General features: G+C 34.5%; 1 protein-coding gene across 1 annotated transcript in view; it reads right to left on the bottom strand.

Moving 5' to 3' along the window:
• The window catches only part of GREB1 (growth regulating estrogen receptor binding 1), a 121973-nt gene extending 100818 nt beyond the window's left edge, over nt 1-21155 (bottom strand). The window contains exons 1-3 of the mRNA XM_051975491.1: nt 20951-21155; nt 9641-9760; nt 4777-4953 (exon numbers count right to left, since the gene is read on the bottom strand). Of these exons, the coding sequence (XP_051831451.1) occupies nt 4777-4953; nt 9641-9760; nt 20951-21107 (454 nt within the window). The 5' untranslated portion in view covers nt 21108-21155. The remainder of the gene's footprint in view (nt 1-4776; nt 4954-9640; nt 9761-20950) is intronic.
• Between the last annotated feature and the right edge of the window lie 1269 nt (nt 21156-22424).

Here is a 22424-nt window from a genome sequence, read left to right on the forward strand (position 1 = left end):
CACCTAGCTTTTAATTCTGTGATCTTTTCTCTTTCAAAAAGTAAATTTTTTTGTCAAATCACTGAAACAAAACTTAGTTCATAAATGAGAAGTAAAAATTCACTGTTTCCCTGAGATACATCCCAAACTCAGTTTTATAGGCCACTAAAAGGCACTCAAGCTTTGGTCACTGGTATGTTGTAGGGAGATAATCTTCCTCCCGGAGGAGCAACAGGGGTTAATGGCAGGAAGCCCAAGCAGTTGTCAAATGGGCAAGCCTGAGACATAAAGCATTATTCTAAAAGAAAAAAGCATCAGTTATTACCAACTGTCCCTTATTGCCCCATTGCAGGAGCCTGTTTAGCAGGCAATTAAGAAAGATACTACTTCCTCTGTGCAACTGCCTAAGGAGTTTAAGTTGTTAACAGGGCTGAGTATTGAATGAATTCAAAGATTCCTGTCTCCAAGGACACAACCCTCGCTTGATTTACCACCCTCTCAATTCCTTTATAGTCAGGCTCAATGGCATTGTGACCCATCTACTGCCACAAGATCAAATACAGAACAAGCCATGATACCTGGCTCCTCCAAAGCACATCTGTTCCATCAGCTGTCAATCACTGGCATCATACTCAAGTTAATACCAAAATCCTTATTTCTCTTCTAATCTTCATGCAGTGAAAAGGAAAATTTCTGCCATCCTTGATAATTTACCAAATTGCTTACAAAAAGATAATTTTACTTCAAAGCTAGCTAAAAAAAAATTTTCTCTACTCTCATTTCCCTGCTTGCCACAAAAGTCCACAGACTGCCTCAAAACAGCAGGAGGTTGAAATTTTTGTGCACAAAGAATGTGGAAGAGAGTAGCTAAGCGACCTTGAACGAGTCACTCTCATGGCTAAGCCTAATTACTTCATCAATCAAAAGAAAAGGTTAGACTAGAATTGATGTCTAAGGTCAATTCCACCTCTGGGATCCTCCAGTTCTATGTTTTCCCCTATCCTTTATTACGTTTCTTTGCTAAAACAGCCTGATTTAAGGACATTTTATCCATAAACTCAAAAACTATGCTCAATTACAACAAGAATGTGAACTGAAATACTTAGTCCAGTCCCTCAGTTTAACAGGTGAAAAAAATCAAGGCAGAGAAAGACTTGCCACTTTCTGAAAGTCAGAGCGAATTCATGACAGATTTTTGATTAGAACCTGGATTCTAAGCCCAGAACAAGAGGTCTCCTCTCCTTCTGACACAAAGGAGCCCACACTCAATGTTGTTTTTGGATTGATCCTTCTCTGAAGTTTAGTAAGCTTGAATATCTTAAAACAAAGCAGAAAGAATCAGCAAGAGAAACTTACTAGTGAATTAAAGGGTTGGTAAGGTTGAGGGTGAGTCTAAAAAAAAATCACCAAAAAGCTAAGAGAGCTAGTAGAAGTCTTAGAAATTGAATGGGAAATATTTCTAACACTCCCAAACTAGTCTTTGAGGAGTTTTTGCCTGATTACTTCCAATAAGAAGATACTCACTAACTTCCAAAGCATCTTTTTGTATTTCCAGATAGCTCTTATTTGGAGGAAGGGAATTGTTTTTGTTTTTTGAACTCTCTGTTTCATCCAAGCTCAAAGTGCAGCAGCTACTCTCTGGCCTCTCCCTAATACTGATTTCTGATCTGCATGTAAAACTTTGACTTGCTTCATTTCTAACCTGGGCCCTTTCTTAGGCAAGCTTGAGGCCCCTATCTCCTGGGAGACTAGTAACATACTGGTATCAAATTTAGATTTCAGCCTTGCTTCAACACAGAACTCCCAAGCTCAAAAGATTCATCAGCCTCAGCCTCAGCCTCCCCAATAGCAGGAGTCACAGGCATTCACCATCCACCCACCAAGAGCTCTAATTCTTATGGTGAGTCAAAATCTGGCTCTTTGCAGCATCCATCCACTGTTACCCCTTTCACTTTCTGGAGCCAAACAGAATGAGAAATTAATTACTCTTCCAGAAAACAGTTCTTCAGATATCTGAAGAAAGTTGTCATGTACATGAGTTTTCTATTCTGCAAGTTTAATTATCCCTGTTCTTCAGCTAATCTATAAATGACATGTTTTCCAGCCCTCTTTCATGGTTCTCAATTTTGTCCAGTGTCAAACATAAAGTTCTGTTTGATTTTCAAAACTCTTCATAATATTATCCTCTCCTATCTTTCCAGTGTTCAGTTTGCTCTTGTCCACAAACTCTTTGAACTAGTAATATTGGCCTTGCTGTTCCTCAAACAAGACACTTCCCATTTCTAGTGGAGATAAGGAAAGAATTCCATACTTGAGGTCCTTTCCTTCCTCACTTTATCTCTTGGCTTCCGTGAAGTCTCAACTAAAACCTCACTTTCTACAGAAAGTCTTTCCTGATCTTCCTTAGGTCTAGCATCTTTCTTCTGTTGATTTTTCCACAATTTTTCCTGAATATAGTTTTTTGCACATAGTTATTTCCATACAGTCTTTCCCATTAGACTGAGTTTCTGGAGAGCAAGAACTTTCACAGTACCTAGCATATAGCAGGTACTTAATAAATATGTATTAAGTGACTTTTGCCCTTCTCTGTATCCTCAGTGGTTATGACAGTCAACCATAGAGAGAGTAGGTCTTTAATAAATACTTGACTTGGTCTAATCATTAAGTCTAGTCACTTGCTTCTGAATATGCTCCGGCTTTTCATAAAAAGTGTCCAGAACTGAATGCAGTATTTCAAAAGTGGCCTAGCCAGAGCAGAATGCATCAGAATTCTCTCTTCTCCCTCATTTTGAAGGGTTTACTTCTTATTGACTAATCTGCAGCTGATAATTCACTAAAACAAAGATTTTTTTTCATAAAAACTATTCACTAGCCATGTCTTCCCCACTTGTTATTTGTGAAATTGGTTTTTTAAACACAAATGTACTTGCTTCTTAAACTTTGGGTCACGATCCCATGTGGGCTTATGTAACTGAATGTAGGGGTTGTGAAATTATGAGTTATTATAAAAGTACATGTTTTATTTGTATGCCTATTTTATATAGCTATATACCCAAAGTTGTATAAAAATTTCTCAAGCAAAAAGGGATTATAAGTAAAAAAAAAAAAAAAAAAAAAAAAAGTTTAAGAAGCCCTGATCTATAAAATCCTTATTAAATACTATTTCCTCCAATTTGGCTCATTATTCCTGCCAGTAACCATTTCACAAACTCAATAATGTTATTTTCAGCCATCTCCTAAAAGAAGCCCATTCTATCACACATATCTTTAGTATTTCAAGGGTTGGTAGCTTTGACAATATGGGAACATAGTTCTTTGACAAAGTCACCACTTCTTTATGACGACAGTAACAATGTAACTAGCATTTATATGACACTTTAAGGTTTGCAAAGTGCTTTTCAAACTGTTTCACTTTATTTGCACATCAGCCCAGTGAAGTAGGTGCCATTATTACTTCCATTTTACGGATGAGGAAATTGAGGCTGAAAGTGATTAAATGACTTTCTCAGGCTTGCATAGCTAATAACTGAGGCAGAATTAAAACTAAAGTTTTCCTGATTTCAAGTTCAGCACTTGAATGCCTCTTACTAGACTTATCATTAATGAAATTGTGAGAGTTGCTATGGCAAAATAATAATAATAATAATGTTACTTTGCAGTTCATCTGGTGATAAGCTTTTCTAAACTTAGTTAGGCTGGCCATTTAACCCATAACTGGGTCGATCTGTACTCAAAGTACCTATAAAAGTCTTGCCAGAATTTGTTGTCTTTTGGTGCATCTTTCAAGGACACAAATTCATCTATATGCCATTAAAATGGTATCAGAGTAAAATGTTTGTAGTAGTACTTTTTTTAAAGTTGCTCTATAAGTTGGGCAAGTCACCTGTCTGAATTTCATTTCTTTATCATTTACCTTTATATTAAAGGGCTTAGACATAAACTGAGTTTAGTTCTTTTTAATTTTAAGTCTTATGGGTCTATAATAATAACTATTTTGAACAAGATATTCAGGTTTAGAAAGTGCATACCAAAGCTTATGAGCTAAATATGTAGTTATCCTTATTTTATGGGCAAGGAAACTGAGGTTCAAAGGATATGAAATGATTAATCAGTGAACACACAGCTATCAGCAAAATCAAGACTAAAAGTTATGTCCCCAAATTCACTGGCTTACATTCATTTCTATTACTTACAACATTACAGTTGTATTTTGCAGAGAAATAAACATTTAGAAATTACTTTCTATTGAACAATATGAAAAATAATTATAAGGTTCATAGACATCCTATGGGATGTCTATGTAGTTTTCAGGTGATCGATCCATGAATTTAGATGAAAAAATATATGTGTGCATGTATATGTGTGTGTGTATATGTACATATACACACACACATATACATGCACACATATACATGCACACATATATTTATATAAATATAATATAGATTTATATATGTATATTATATATAGATAATATTATATATGTATATACATATACATATATATTTAAATTTTTCTCTTCTCTAACAGAAATTTAGCATTTGCTTTAATTATTATTAAAAACTAAGAAATAATCCATAGGTACCATCAGACTGCCAAAGGGGTCCAAGACACAAAAAAGGTCAAGAACCACTGATATAAGGTATTGACCACAAACATGGATCTTCCATTAAAAAAAAGTTTTCTTTTGTGGCTATTTCAAACAACTCTGCTGTATTCTTTCTCTTATACACATGCACTCATATATGCACAAAAAAAAAACAGCTCTAAATCTGCCTTTCCATACATTTTACTTACCCAGGAGAGCATTGTGTCCATTATCATCTGGTAAGAATCTTTTATCAACAGCACAAACTAGAAGGTGATCTGGCAGATTGGGTGACTTTGCCCCAACAAGGAGAAAACCTGAAGGTACCTCAATTGGTTCATTAGAAATGGATATGAGCCGCAAGTCTTTTCCAGCTTGACAAAAGCCTATGGGAGAAAAAAAGAACATGACTGATATACATTTCTAAATAGCTTTCATAAACCAAGCATTTAGGGATATCTTGCCAAACTTTTTTTTTAAATAAACAAGAAACCTGCTTGCATTTCATATATCTTGCATAGTGACACAAACTATGACAATATATCATCATAATTGACACATGATATTGAGATATCATGGATTCACAATTTTCTTGCGAGGAGTATAAGTTCCACTGATGTAGATCAGAGTTCTTTTGGTCTGAACAGGGAGATTCATGAGTTTCTAGAATCCATACAATTAATCACCCAGTAGGCAAACTTCTGATAATAGGGCTTTCTACATTTTGATAAAGTGACCTTCAGAAGACATACAGAGTTTGTCATGGAGCCCAATTTCAGAGCCCATGCAGATGGGTAAGACCTGTTAGTGCTTTCATCCTATTAGCAAATCTTTGACGATTCTAAAATAGCAACAACAAAAATAGTTAGCATTTATAGAGTACCAATGTCCTAAGCACTAAGTGCTAAGTACATTACAAATATCTCATTTGTTCTTCACAACCATCATGGAAGTTGGTTGTTATTAACCAATTGATCAATCAATAAACATTTGTTAAATGACTACAAATATGTCAGACATATAGTAAGCCCTGAGGATATATAAAGAGAGAAAAGACAATCTTTGCCTTAAAAGAGCTTACAATCAGTGCAGAAAATAACATGCAAGCAAAATATATACAAAGCAAGCTATATACAGGTTAAATGGGAGCTAAGTAATGGAGAGAAGAATTAAGAAAGATTTGGGAATGCTTCCTGTAAGATGAGATTTTAATTGGGACTTAAAGAAAGCAGAGAAGACTCAGCTGTTGTTTGTCCTTCTTTCTCAAAGAGGACCATGACATCAGGGAGATGATACCAAAGCATGCAAGTAAATTGGATTTAAGTGAGGGAGGCTTTGCAAGGTCACCTGCCTCACTTTCCCTCTGGAGCCATCTGTCTCCAGTAGCAAATACAGATCAGGACAACTGGAGATGGTTCTGGATGCAGTGGGAGACCTTGACCTTTTTAAGCTAAGGTCTTTAACAGGTCTCAGTTTGACTGAGGCAATGCCCAAGTGTTCCAAGAATGAAGGACAGTCAGAGAAAACTCCCAGTCCCAAGAAGTGGAGTGCCTTATCTGTGGAACAATCAAAAGACCAATGTCACCAGACCTAAGAGGATGTATTAGGAAATAAAGTATAAGAAGACTGAAAAGGTAGGAAACAGGTGAAAAACAGTTTTGAATATCAAATAGAGCATTTTATATTTGTTCTTGCATACAACAGGAAGCCACTGGAGTTTAATAGAATGAAGGGGTAAAGCGAAAGGGTGGGGACCTGCTGGAATGTGACTTGATCAGACCTTTGTTTTAGGAAAATCACTTTAATAGCTGAATGGAAAATGAGTGAGTGAGAATTCATTTGAGGCAGGCAGTACAGCCAATAGGCTATTGTAATAATAATCAAGATATAAGGTGGTGAATGCCTAAAGTAGTTGAAGAAACTGAAGTAAACAAACTGCTCAATGTCACACAGCTAGTGTGTTTCTGAGGCTATATTTGAACTCAGATATTCCTGACTTCAAGCCCAGATCTCTATTCACTGAACCAGGTGGCCATCTCTATACCATCTGCATATCACCCCAATGGAGCATTAGAGAATTTTCATGGAAATATCTCATAAGCTGTAAGGGATTTGAAGCTAGAAGAGAACTTAGAAGTCATCCATTTTAAATCTCCTTCTGATACAAATGACAAAAAAGGGCCTAAAGACATGAAGTCAGAGGTTTCTGGGAATTTCTGGGAGTCAGGAAGGTTTGGGTTTAGATCCCAAATTTATTACACATTACCAGTTCATTTCAAAAATTACACATTACCAGTCATTTTCAAATGACTTCATCTCTCAGTTTCCATTCCTGAACTTTTAAAGTTATTATTACTCAGTATACAAAGGCAGCATCAATTGATGGACAGATGGATGAATGAATGAATGAATAAATAAATAATGAAAAAGATATAAAGGTAGTAAGAGAGGTAGATTTAAAACAAAATTGTCTAACTCCAAATCCCCTGCTCTACCCACTTTACCATACTGTCTCATAATTCTAGGGCTTGAACTACATGATAAAAATAAATAAAATAAATAAAACTTAGTATAAAATAATTTTATAATGATCTTTTGTACTTTAGGACATTAAATTATACAACTTTATGTATAAAAGATTAGGCACTTTCTTTTTAGCAGGAAGACAACACATTCCTATACTTTTAATGTATATGTTTGTTATAATGTCCACGTAAACATATATCCTATGTGCCTTTTTAATTAGTTTGTCTCAATAAACAATACATAGAGAAAAAATAGAAATGATGTTTAAAATGCAAGCTATCTACCGTATCTGGTGATAGGGGGATATTTAGAGATATCTGGATATATCAGAGATTTGCAAATTATTTTCTTTATAACTCAGTAAGGGAAACAGTACAAATCTACCCTTATGTTATAAATGGAGAAATTGAGAGGTTAAGTACAAAAATATCACTATTTGACCAATTCAGTCATAGAGGAGGGCAAACAGTCCCCTGGGACACTGCCAGGCCACTGCATGAAAATAGTACTTTTTCCACAAAACTGTGTAAAAGGAGAGAGCACAAATGGATAGCTTTCTATTTTAAGAAAAGTTCTAAGTTCTATTGCTCCTATCCAGAAAAAGGACTGGTACATTTAGTACCAGTGGATACAGTACCAGGCCTGGGGTCAGAAAGACCTAAATTCAAATCTGACCTCAGACAATTACAAATGGACTCCGGACAAGTGTGTGACCTTGACAAGTGTAATCTTGAACAAGTCACTTCCTTCCTGCCTATCTCAGTTTCCTCATTTGTAAAAAGAGCTAGAGAAGGAAATGGCAAACCATTCCAGTATCTTTGCCAAGAAAATCCCAGATGGGGTTTCAAAGAATTAGAAACAACTGACAATGGTACAATAGAAACAACAAACCTTCTAAATTTCAATGTTTTTGGAGTCAAGCCCCCTTACCCTAGCCCTGGATCTAGGTCTAGTTAAATGAATTGTCCCTGGTTCTGGATCTAGTTAAGCAAATTGTCCCTGATCACATGATTAGTAAGCACAGGTGCCAAGACTCAGACCTTATGATTCCAAATACAGCATCCCTTCCACTATGCCTGATTTGAACAGAATATACAGGATTATCAGGACTATTACTCAGCTACATCATGAATTAAATGAGCTTCTGAGATAGTCTGGGAAAGTCACTCTGTGCTCCAAGTTCCAATGTATAAATTTCTGCCATACCATTCTTAAGTTTAATTTTGTGGATCTGTTTAAGATGATATGATTCTATTTATGACATGAATCAATCTAGACACCCAACATAGCTAATTTTATAAGATATAAGATAAGGAGACAGTCAACATTCTGCAATATTATGAAAATAGGCTTTTTTTTTCTTTGCCTATTTTCAAACAGATCCAGTAGTAAAACCAGAGATATACTTGAAAATTAATTTACTCATGCCTTTCTTGCCCTTTGCCTCTCACCTCTCTTCACTGAACTTAATATAATAGAAAGAGCACTTTAGAGTTTCTAAGCTCAAATAAAGCTGTGCTATGTTGCTAGCCTGTATGATGTTGGGCAGATCACTTAATCTCTCCTGTCCTCAGGTTCCTCATCTATCCGATAGAGATATTGGACTACCTGATCTTTAAAATCCTTTCCAGCTGTAAAGCTGGGGCCTGTTATCCTTAATCACATAAGCCAAGCAATCATCCAGTTATGTTGGAATCAAAGACATGCCTTCTTTATGAAGTTGAGAAATATATAAATTCCTTATGGAAATGAGAAATATATAAAGAATAACAAAGAAGACAAAAGAGGAAGGATATCATAATAATATCTCAAATTTACTTATCACTTCTTGGTTAAAAAGTACTTTCATATTAAAAAATTCACTTAATCTTCGGAATGCCTGAGGCAGCCAAGGCAGAAATTATTCAGCTCATATCTCAGTTACACAGATGAAAAAAATGAGGTTTATAAAGGTAAAGCAATTCGACCAAACTCACAAAGCTAGCAAGTGGCAGACCTAGGACTTAAACTCAAAAACTTCTGGCTATTACATACAGCTTTCTTTCCACTATAATATTCCCATCTCTCAATGTTTCTACCATGTGCCATATCTTTGTCACAGGGTATATTTCCAAAGATCCCAATAGCCCAGATGACAAAATCATATGATACTCCAGATAAGAAGGTTCAGCCACCTTTTCTTCACAGTGTAGATTAGGAAAAACAACAATAACAACAGCAAGAACATTAGATTTAGAGTGATGGGGCCTGTCTTTGTCATATTCTAACTGTATAATCTGGGGCCTCTTTGAGCCTCAGTTTCCTCATCTATAAAATGTGGGAAAATAACACCCATAAGAATTGCTCTTCACAAGGTTCTTTAGACTTAAATAAACTCTATGCATTCTACAAACTTTAAAGCATTAATATGAATGTCCCCTGTCATTTTTACTATTATTAAGATTTGGCAATTTAAACCCAAAGCTCTCTAAAAATCACTTCCAGCTTTACAATCTGTAAGGTTAATAGCAAAAATAGCCTTTCCTCGTGGACCAATAAAATCCTTACCATCTGTGGTACAGCATCCTTCAGGAGGAGGGTGCATCTGATAGGAATTAAGGGGACTATTTGACTCCAATCCTTCCTCTTCTTCTTCTTCTTCTTCCTCATTGTCTCCCCGGCTGCCTGCTAAAAGGAAAGAAATTAAGATGGCAGGAGACAGTCAACTTTCTGCAATGTTGTGAAAATAGGCTTTTTTTTTTCTTTCCCTGTTTTCAACAGACTCAGTGCTAAAACCAGAGGTACACTTGAAAATCAATTTACTTAACATTTATGAAGTACTTCGTATACATACAGTAGTACAGCAGATTGTAGGTGATTTACAAAATTTGGACAGAATAGGCCCTAGCCTCATGAGTTCCCAATCCAATACTTAGAAATCACAGGCTCAATAAAGAAGTATAATTAATTCAACCAATATTTATTCAACATAAATTATGTGAGAGATGATAAGAAGATGAAAACTGACACTTTCTCTGTCCTCAAGGAGCTTACACTCAAGTAAGGGTATTAGCAATACGATACATAATTAAGTATAAAACAAAGGTAGAATGTGATAGGGAAAAGAGATATGGATATATATTTCCCAGATGCACAAGAAGCACTTTTTTTGTACTTTCAATCAGGTATTATTATGGCCCTATGCATCAAATGTACCATTTTTTAAAGTTTTAACTACAATTAGTTCAAAAAATATCTATGACAGAAAGTTATGCTTTCTTTTGTTTCACTATAATTTGCCTTAAATTTGTGTCAACAAATAGGTCAATTTCTGCAAGTAGTTTGTCATTTATCTGTGACAGAGATCACCAAAATGTTAGCCATGACACAAAATTTATTAAGCCACACAGCAACACATGATATCTCATGGGGAAGAAGCAGCATCATAGTTTTCAGTTTCCCAGCTCCTAATACATTTCCCACCTAGGAAGGGAAGGAAGGGAAGACTTGGCCACTAAAGATCAGAAATCAATCAACAAGCATTTATTAAGCACCTACTGCAGTATGCGCCAGTTGAAATAGTGAGGGGGAAAAAAAACCATCAAGAGACCTGGGTCTGGTATTGCCACTAATTTGCTTGCAATGAGGGAAATGGTTTAAATGATCTCTCAGGTTTCCCTTTAGTTCTGATATTGTTATCTTTATAGTCTTGAAAAATTGATACCAAGTCAGGTCTTTCCTGATAAAGGAAAATCTTCATAGTATTCCCTACTTTCATCAAATGAGCCTTGGTACTCACCCAGTTCAGTTCCCTCTACCTGCTAGATCTCCTATATCTGAATTACAATTGTCAAGGGAATTCCATAAATACCCAAGGAAGGTGAAGCTTGAGTTCCTACTGGAATATGAACTGATGAATGATCTATTATAAATTCACAGGAGAAAATCATAAAAACCAATTGTCTTCTGTCAAGTTATGGGTGGAAACTAACTATGATCTGAAGCAAGAGGCAAAGTCTTTTTTAGTCTTTGAGGGAGACTCAAACTCCAAAGAGATGAGTTTACTAATCCTCTCTAACCCACTTGGAAGTAACATCACAAAAACTTACACCAGCCAAATGAAAAAATAATAAGGAATTCTAGCACAGAAACTGATGTTAGGGTGGAAGCTACCACTGCACTTAGAAGTAGATATCCTTTCTTAGAATTCTGGCTCTGAAACATCATAGTTACATAAAGTTGGACAATCCCTTGAGTTCTCAGGGACTCAATTTATTCCTCTGTTAAAAAGAATGTTAATCTATAATATGAGTTCTTATCCTGGAGTCCATAAACTTATTTTTGGTTTTTTTTTTCTTAGATTATACATGTACATTCATTTTTGCATATTTCCATCTGAGTCATACTGAGGAAGAAAAATCAGAGCAAAAGGGAAAAACCATGAGAAAGAAAAAAAGACAAAAAAAAAAGGTGAGAACAGTATGCTTAGATCTGCAGTCAGTCTATATAGTTCTCTCTCTGGACACATATGGCGTTTTCCATCCAAAGTCCATCGAATTGCCTTAGATCACTGAATTGCTGCGAAGAGCTAAATTTATCACAGTTGATCATCACACAATCTTGCTGTTGCTGTGTACAATGTTCTCCCTTCACCCCCCACCCCGGATCTTCTCACTTCACTCAACATCAGTCATGAACTTATTTTTTAAACTATTTTAACAACTATACAATTGGTTTCCTTTGTAATCCTATATATTTTATATTATTCATCTTAAAACATTATTCTGAAAACAAAAATCCATAAGCTTTACTAGACTGCCAAAATGAATCCATGATAGAAGAAAGATTAAGAACCCTTTTCTTTACTAGATAACCTAAGACCCCTCCAGCTCTAAGATTCAACAATCCTATGGTCTGAGGACCATCAGAAAAAGTTAAGACACTTATTGTTTCAACAGGTAAGTGGGTTTTTTGGACATATCCTAAATATTGCAGAGTCATCATTATGTAATCAATGAATTAAAACTGGAAAACACTTAGAAGATCATCTATTCAAACCTTTTCATTTTACAGTGAAAATGGGGACTTAACCTACTTTGGAAAACGTTTTATAGCTGGGTTAGTTAATGGTTTTCAGCTCTACTGTTTTTTGTCTTCTCAGAATGATTCATATTTATATAGTACCTAAAAAATTTAATAAGTAGTTTTGTCACAACCCTGTGAGTGTCAAATGTGAATATTATCATCCCTGTTTTACAATTAAGGAAAGTGAAAGTCCAAAAGGTTGAATATTTTTGCAAAGGTCACAGTTTCATAGCTTTCTCTTAAACCCAAATCCTCAGACTTCCAACATAGTTTTCCTTCTACTGTACAATGTTATGCTGCCAATACAAAGCTCAAGTACCAAAAATGTCACAGGATATGGTAGTTACCAACATATTCTCCTTTCAAGAGTCAACTGAATTCAGCCATTATTTTATAGGATAAACATGGAGATAAATTTATATCAGGAAATTTTATTTATATGGATTTTTACACATACATACACAAAATCACACACAATCTTGTATTACCAAATGATTTCTATATTCTCTTCCCATCTACTTACAAGAATCAATTGAATTCAACCATTATTTAATAGTCAACATAGAAATGGAGTTAGACCAGAAATTTATATTTATATGTGTGTTTGGATTATATGGATATGTATGAATATATAGGTTTACATCCATATATCCCTGTATACCAAATAATCTCTACCCCAATTATAAATGATTATAACTATTTAGGCAAGAGTCCATTCTAGATTCTAAGTCTATGAGTTCCATATTATCCAATTATCCAAATTGTATAATTCCCCCCAGCACCTAGCCTCTACACACAATAACACAAAATTTCAGAGTTGGGAAAGTCATCAGAATCCATTTAATCTTATTCATATCTAACCAGGAATCTCCTCTAGATAATAGTATGTTGGAGTCAACTCAAACTGGCTCTCTCTCTGAGTGTTAAGTTTTCAATGTGAACATTTTTACCTTAGAAATTGGCAAATGCTACAAACCAGAACTTGATTTATTGTTTTCTTGGCTGTCTAGATTTAAGAAAACAATGGGAAATGGTGAATAATTCAAATTAAACTCGAAAGTGTGTCATGTATACTTTTCACCCCAGAGAGGCAGTTGTTAAACATTTATCATCATATCACTGCCATACGATCCACCCAACAACTAGTCAGTTAGCCTTTGCTGGAAGGTATCTATTGAAGGGGAGCACATTACTTCCAGATGCAAGGTCAAGTGTTATATTAAGTAGTAATTTACCTCTTTGCAATTTCCAACCTCTAGGGAAAAGCAGCACACATTTAATGCCTTCTCTATGTGACAGCATTTCCAACATTCACTGAAAACATATTATGTATTTAGCTGTGCTAAGTACTGTAGATACAAATAAAAGTACTGTCATTCCAGCGTCTAGGGTTCTAACTAACAGCTGCTGAATATGGAAAGATGGCTATTAGGTCTTCAAGTTAGATACTTATCAAATATTTATTGAATGGAAAAAATACTATTCTAATATGCTTGCCACTAAATTATAAAAACATAATATTAAGATAATTATAGTAAAAATGATTACTACCATTTATATAGTAATTTAATGTTTACAAAGCACTTTCATTATATTATCTCATTTGATTCTTTCCATAACCCTGAAAGATAGGTTCTATTATCCTACTTTTAAAGATGAGCAAATGGAAGCTGAATCAGGAAAAGGGATGGACCCAGGATTGTAAAGCTTAGTAAATATCTCAACTTCAAGTTATCTTGACTTCTAATTCCAGAATTCTATCCATTCTGCTTATGTTAAAAGTTATCTCATAATATAAAAATGAAAACAAATTGGAGAGGATACTTCAGCTAGGTGACAACACTGGCAAGGTGAAAAGAGTTCTGGGTGTGGAGTCACAAGACCTGGATTCAAATTCTCTAACCACCCCTCATTTGCCACATGACTTTGACCTCATTACTTTACCTTACCTCTCTGAGTTTCAGCTTTTCTCTCTCTAAAATACCAGTATAGCAAAGCATTTAACAAACTTCTAAGTACCAGAAAAGTGTGCACTATTACTATCATCTGCCTACATTAATAAAAGTGTAGCTAGGTAGTATAGTAGATAGATAGCATGAAATAATATAAAATAAAACACATCACAAATCTTAAAGCTATCTTTAAAATGCAAGGTATAATGATGATTATAATGACATTTTCTAGACTGTATCCCTTAACTCCTTAGTAAAATATAAGTTCCTTAAGAGTAGGAAATAATTTTCAGTTTCTGTATTTGTATCCCCAGAATCTAATACAGTCTCTGGCACCAAGTGATTAATAAATGCTTGTTGACTGACTGATTCTTATACAGATCTTTGCAAAACCTGTGATTTTGATTCTTCAAAGTACAAAACACACTATTTGATAATGAGTATAATTTAAATCATTTAATGTTTTTCTCTATAACTTTGGTAGCCTCCTCCCAACATTTTAGATGTTTTCTCGTGAATATCCTTCCTTATATTATACAGTAATGTAATTTTACAACTACTCAATGATTTTTCTGTCTCCCCTATGATGGCCAAGCTATGATTTTGGTTACCCTTGTGCCTGCTTCTAACACCTCTCTGTTTTGTTTTTTTCCCCTATCTATTTCCCTTTCTATTTTCTCAGTTTTTTTTCTCTTTAAAATGAAAATAGCCACTTTATATATTGCTGATAAAATGAAACAGATTTTGAGCTGAAGTTAGCTTTGGAGCTCCCTTCATCCAATCCTCTCACTTAAGGAAACTGAGATACAGAAGTTAGAGATTTGTGCATAATCAAAAAGTGAATTAATAGCATATCTTCTGAGTTCAGCACTAATGGGTTTTTTCTCCTATACCATGTTTCAAAGAAAAATAAATAATGCTTCAAAAGAGGGCTTATAAGAAGTAACATACATAGCTTTAGCTCTTATATGGATGTTCCTTAATGATTAGATAATTCAAATAATCAATAAGCATTTATTAAAATCCTACAATTTGTTAGGTGTTGTCTAGAAAATGGAGATACAAAGATAGAAACAAAATAGTCCCTGTCCTCAAAAAACTTACATTCTATTGAGGAAGAAAACATATAAATACATAAATCTGTACATAATAAATGCATTGTAATTTTGGAGATAACAATGCCAGCAGCTAAGGGGAGAGGAGAAGGGCAGGAATGCTTCATGTAAGGGTGACACTTAAATTGTTTTAAAGAATTCAAGGCATTCCAAAAGGAAGGAAAAGTGAGAAAATAGTTCATTCCAAGTTTGGGAGAAAGCTGGTACACAAGCACAGATACTGGAAATGGAGACCAGTTTGGATTTCAGGAAAAGAATGCATGAAGAGGAGTAATGCATAATAAAGCTTTTTTTTAAAGCAGGCTGGGATGAGGTTTTGAAAAATAAATAAAATGTGAAAGGAGTTTATTTGAACCATGACTTAATAGGGAGTAATAGGATTTTATGTAGCAAGACATTTACTGTTCAAATCTCTGCTCTAAGAAAATCAATTCGATAGCTATGTGGAGGATAAGATAGGCAAGGAAAGAGACTTAAGACAGGAAAAGCAAGTAGAAAAGATCCTATTGCAACAATTCAAGGTAGGGGTAATGGGGAAATGAAATTGTCATTAGTGAGAGTTTTCCATAACTAACTGGAAACCCACCCTCCTCTCTAGAAAATGTTATATGCATATACTCTCCTTACTTTCTGCCTCTAATTTTGTAAATATTAATCAAATATACACAACCATCCCTAGAAAGGAAATGTAAACCAAACATCTTCCAACTCCACTCACCATTATTTAATCTCTTTAAGACTATCCAGTTCAAAAAGTCTCTCCCAGGTCACCACTGTACATATTGGCTTCTTCTACTAGAATATAAATTACTTGAGGACTAAGTCTCTGTTTTATATTTGTATCCTCAGCAATTAGCAAAGTAACTGCATTGAAAAGCGTTTAATGTTTCTACATGCTCATTTACATCATTATTTAAAAACACATATACAGATTATCCCTACTTTCCTGGTATTAGATTGTTGTAAGGAAATCCATGCTTCTCAATAAAATCATAGCAGGTGGATTTTTTTTAACTTTTTTAAAGTTAGCACTATAAAAGCAATACAGGATCAACTGAGAAAGACTCTAACCCAAAGAAGCTGGCTACAAATTCAAGAGAAGGCAACACAAGGAAGAAAATCCTTAAAGAATGAAATCACCCACAGCCTTACACAGTTGTAGTCTCTTGTAGCACCCAATGGAAACACATTGTTCCACAAAGCTGAAAATAGCAGGAATTCAGGCTCACAAGTAAATGAAAGACTGACCTTACTTAAGCCCCCTAAAGACAGAGAAAGAGCTTGAAAGCCCATCAGCAAGAAAGCAAGATTAAAGGTCAGAGGTCTACATAAGACATTCCAGGATTTTTGGTTGGATCAGTTAAGAAAGCAGTAAGTGCCCAGGCTACTTTACCCCTTTCCTCTTCTTTCAAAAACCAGGAGCCAACTTAGAGCAGAATTACTGAAGTTCCAGTGGCAAGGCTAGAGCTGTAAAACGTTAATGTCATAAACTAGATTACCTTTATCTTTATCTTTATAAACTCACAAATCCAGGATGCTATGAGATTAGCAGCTACAGATTATTGCTAACTGTAAATGGACAATTTTGTTTTCTGTGTAGAGAATAGAAGTAACTTCCATTTCTATGCAAAGTAGTCTGGGGAGCTAGTTTTGGAACCAGGAAGGCTCATTTAAGTTTTATTCCTGACCTAACAGCTTTTGAACCCTGAGCAAGAAGATATTTAACCTCATATATGTCCAGGCAGTTAAGACTATGCACTGCATAGAAGGAGTTTCCCTATACTCACTGGCAGAAAAGGATCCTTCATCCAAGAAGTTCCTGTACCTATATAATTCCTGGTCCTGTCCCCATCTCTTACCAATATACATAATAGTATCTTGAATTCTATATTTGGCTTACAACAATTCTATGTTACTCATTAACTGTGTGCCCTTAAACAAAATCCCTTACATTTCCTTAGCCTCAGTATCCTATTCTATAAATGAAAGGATTATGCATTTCAAAAAGGCAATACTAGGATCATTACTTCCACAGGAAACTGAGCCTCAGAAGCAAAATGATTAGCTGATAATTCACTCTGGTGTGTCAGAAGAAGAATTCAAACCCAGGTCTCCTGTCTGTAAATCTAACATTCTTCTACTTAGCCATATATGCCACGCTGTCCTTCCACTCACATTTTGTTTTGATTCCATCATTCAAATTCAATTTGGCAAATACTGATTAATCACTTGCTGTATTGAGTGCTAAGAAACTCAAACTGAACCAGTTCATGTCATAGTGAATCCATTTCCATCACCAAATGACATTTTACCTCAGCTCTGCCTACAAAAATTATACTTCAAAATTGTGAAAGTGGTTTTATAAGTCTCAGAAAACAATTAAGAAATAAATAAAATGTGCACAATTTAGAGTTTGATTTTTTTCTGAGAAGAGAAAATAGAAACTGAAAGGTGAATTGAAATGCCTAGACCAAAGAAAGAAAATATTTGGAGGTTTTTTACTGGGTATAGGCCAGATTGAAATTATCCTAAAAATAAAGATAATGTTAATGGGGGAAAGAATACAAATATCCCCAGCAATAAAAATAATCTTTAAGGAGGTACAGTAGAGAGATAAGAGGCACAACTAGAGACAGACAAAACAAGATGTAGTTTAAACAAACCAGTCTCCACAAGATTTTATGATGTGGCAAACAGTGGCTCAGAGCTGAGTGCTTTGGATTACTGTGACATTTAACAAAACAAGGATTGCCTCTTCTAATTTTTTTTTTGTTTCTTTTCTTTCACTCCTTAAAGACACTGAAAAAAAAAAAAAAGGAGCCAATTCGGTCCCATGAGCAAATGAGAAGATGAGAAATAAGAGAGTGACTGCCTCTGGTTTTAATACCAGAGTGAACCATTGAAAAATCTCCTGACATCTGGAAGCAAACTGTTGACATTCAACCCAGAGGAATGTAAATTGTAAGTCCCAAAAACTGACCTTGAAGAGCTACTTACTCCCAAAGTACTCTAACCAGATATGGGCATCCAGTGGGGTTAGAATTGTCAAGAATGCAGACACTCTCCTAGGAATGGGGGAAAGTTAGTCTACTCCCACATTGTAAAAATAACATACAGATCAGAGATCCTAAGAGTTCTCCTTTCTATTCTTCTTTCACCCACTGTGAGTTGTGATTACAATAAAATCTGCTTCTCAGATACCAGTCTGCTCCCACTACTTCTCAAAGCTAAGAAAATAATTATGCAATGTGGTATAGTTGAAGGAGTACAGGGCTTAAATTTTAAAAACCTAGGTTTGCATCTGGGCCACTTCGTTTACTGATCGTGTAATCAAAGTCAATTTGTTTTATGTTCTTAGATCCTCCATTTTATCACCATTAAACAGAAATTAATATACCTGCATGGCCACCATCACAAAGTTGTCATTTTGTAAACTAGAAAATACCATATAAATGTGTTACTATAGTTAAAATACTGCAATAATTAAAAACAACAATTTTCTTCTACTTAAGTTCTCCATCATATTTACTCAAATACAGGTCAGTATACATATAGGTCAAATACAGATAGAAATATCCAATGCAGATCCAAAAATATTATAGAAATGTTTTGCAGGGACAAAGAATTAGAAGAAAAAAACAAACGGGTGTCTATTGATTGGGGTGGCCAACTGATTTGTAGTATATAAATTAATGGAATGTTATAAAGCTAAAAAGAAAGGGAAAAAATGAAGAATTCGGAGAAACTGAGGAAAACTCCATATATATTGATACAAAACAAAGTAAGCAGAACTAGAAGAATTTACTGAAAAACCAAAATAAACAAAAAAATGAAAGAATATAGGTATGAAATAAGGCATATATTGATAGACATGATATATTTACCTGTAGTCGTTTGTTAAAAGGGAAAAATGGGGAGAATCATTCAGAATGGCAGCAATGAAGGGGCAGGAAGACTAAAATATTTAAATAGAAAAAAATAAAATAAAATCTGTCTTTAATGCCTCATCATGATGAAAAGAGGATTCTAGGCTCCTAAAGGTTCTACCATTGAAAAAGGTCTTATCAAAATGAAAATTTTCAAGTCTGATCTTGAAAACAGAATAGGCTTGTTATATGAAGACCACTTTGGCAACTTCAAAGAGCTGGCTCATCAACAGGTCTTGAGCATAGTGGAGAGATCGCATCCAAATCCTATCAAACCAGGCATTAAAAAAAAAAAAATCACAAAATGTGAAAAACAGTTAGTTACAAACAAAAAAAAAATTAGGAATGGACATTGAAAAAGCTTAGGGACATAGAGATTTCAAAGACCATTTAGCCTAATCCCCTCATTTTACAGGTGAAGAACTATTAAGCCCAGGACTATAGTAAGTCTCTGCAGATAAAGAAGCTCAAAGCATTGAGCCAAAGGTCACTTAGCTACCATGTAGATAAGTCAAAACAAAAATAGTCCCTCCCCCATGCTACTTGTGTAAGTTAATATTAGTAATATTATATACTCACATAAGCAAAAAATTCATCTATTTCTGAGCCTAACTTCCTTTCAAGTACTGTGCCTTCACTATTTCACTAGGTAATTTAATTAGGAATATTTGCAGTTATTATTCAATAAATGCTTCTTTGTTGAAAAAAAAAAAGCTTATAAGTGAAATCCAAAAAGTTCATAGTTGATGTAAATCTGGGTCTATGTTTTAGGGAAGAGAGGAATACTTACTATGAAATTGCTCAAAACCAACTTCATGCCACTCACTTAGCTACTCAAACCAATGAATATCAGTCTGTCATTTGTTATAATTAATAAAATTGTCCAAAATATCCTAAAATTGTCTGTAAGGCAGTTTAACAAACTATACTTTTAAAAAATTTATTTGGAGTCCTACTCCATTGGATCCACATATTTTAGTAACAACACATTTCTATATATAATCTGCAATCCAAGAATATTTTTAGGCCATAACAATCAAAACTATAAACTAAAAGGAAACCTTAATGGAACATTAACTGTGTCTTCTAATGGTGGTCTATGGAATTATATTTGACATAAAAATTCAATATCATATATTCTAGATATAGTTTTAAAAGATAAGAATAATAAAACCAGTATTTTTTCATGCAACTAAATTTAATTCCTCCAGTAATTAAATAAATCCTGAAGCTTTCCATAGGAATTAAGAACAATTTAATTTCAAATCGGATAGCTCAGGACTTCTTGTTTTTTCTAGATGACTTCAGCACTGCTTATCACAACAGAAACCACTTCAAGTATTTGCCAAGTTTTGCAGTCAATCACTGAGGAAAAAATAAACAGAAGTCACTTTGAGATAGAAGTGTTAACATTTCTGGAACAGCCAGATGAATATGCTCAAACCCACCAAAAAGAGAGATATAAAATACAGCTTAAAAACAGTATAATTAATTAACATGTGTCTGCAAAAACAATACTGGTCAAAAAGGTGTATGTCTTCTAATTTAATTTTATATAATTTTTTGGTCTTCCAATTTTGCTGATACAGGAAAAATTATATGATAATGTTTATATCAATTTTCATTTTAACATTTCATTAATCTCAAAATACTCCTAATATAGGAGTAAGGTTCTTTATCAATTATTGGACATGTTCTATGTAAAATAGAAAAAGAAAAGATTTTTACTATTTTTACTATTAATTATTCAAATTTAAAATAAATGTATATGTCCATAAAATATGTATCATATTTTCCTACCTTCTAGGGATGAAAGCTGTTGCTCAGCTTCCAAATATAACTGAGAAAAAATTGGCCTGGGAACCAAGTTGTTGGACCGCAGTGAGGCCTCAATGGAATTATGTAAGACTTCTTCAAAACGGGTGGTCTTCAGCTGTCCGGCATAAGAATTTCCCATCTTCTGAAAAAAGGATGAATTAAAGAAAATTTTATATTCAACTTCAGTTTCCAGAAGGGATGATACCTATAGATCTAAAAATATACAAGGCAATTCTGCTTCTGAAGAAGAGGCAGAGCTACATTGTCTCTAATGGGAAGAAAAAGGAAAACTTCACTCAGCCTCCCCTCCGCCCCCAAACCCTCAGCCTGCTAAATTACAGGAAGTTATATAAGTAACAGCTTTCCATTATTCAATGGAGTCAAGGAAGAGTCTGACACTTTTGAAAATATTTTACTAGAAACTGGGTTCTTATAATTCCCAAGTTTAACATTTCATGATATTTCCCAAAGATGCATTTCTGTATAGAAGAAAGAACACCACTATCCAATAATCTTTTTTTTATTTCCATAATCTAAAACAAAACACTCCTTAAGCATTCAGAAGGAAAGATACTTTTTGTATGAGAGTAACAGGCAATTAGCAATTCAGAGAACCATCTGCTCTCCTATATTGCTTTAAAAGGAGTCTCCAACTCAAAAGGCAAAAGAACAGATAATCTGTGAACACAGCTGCCAAAAAATTAAAATAAAACACACTGTTAATTTCTAACATCATATGGGAAGAAAAAGATGTTGAATATGTAGGGACAGAGACTGAGCCTGTGGTTTCATTGCTTATGGGAATGCTTGGATATTAAAAGTTCTACCAAAGTAGATCAGTACCTTCCAAGGATGAAATGACTTAAGCCACTTACTCATGTCATACAGTATGTGTGGGAGGTAGAATTTAAACCCAGATCTTCCAGGCTATTTCTAAAGCCAGCTGTCTTTCTACTAATAATGTCACATCAACCTCCTTACTCTCTTGTGTGAAGAAATTAATGTAGAAATATCTGTATTGATGGGAAATGAGTGTGAACTGTTTGCATTTTTGTTTTTCTTCCCACGTTATTTTTACCTTCTGAATCCAATTCTTCTTATGCAACAAGAGAACTGTACAGTTCTGCCCACATATATTGTATCTAGGACATACTGTAACATATTTAACATGTATAAGACTGCTTGCCATCTAGGGGAGAGAGTGGAGGGAGGGAAGGGAAAAGTTGGAACAAGGGATAATGTAAAAAAATTATCCATGTATATGTTCTATCAATAAAAAGTTATAATAAAAAAATAAAAATAGCAAAGTTGGGAAGAAGAGCAGATTTTGGAGGGTAGAAAATGAGATCTATTTTTCATATGATGAGCTTTTAATAGATGTTTGATATAGATTATAGTTGTCAAAGTTGGATGTGCTGTGAATAATAAAGAATGGACATGGGGGGGAGGGAAGAAA

This window comes from Antechinus flavipes, chromosome 2 (genome assembly GCF_016432865.1).
Source record: "Antechinus flavipes isolate AdamAnt ecotype Samford, QLD, Australia chromosome 2, AdamAnt_v2, whole genome shotgun sequence".
Lineage (NCBI taxonomy): Eukaryota > Metazoa > Chordata > Mammalia > Dasyuromorphia > Dasyuridae > Antechinus > Antechinus flavipes.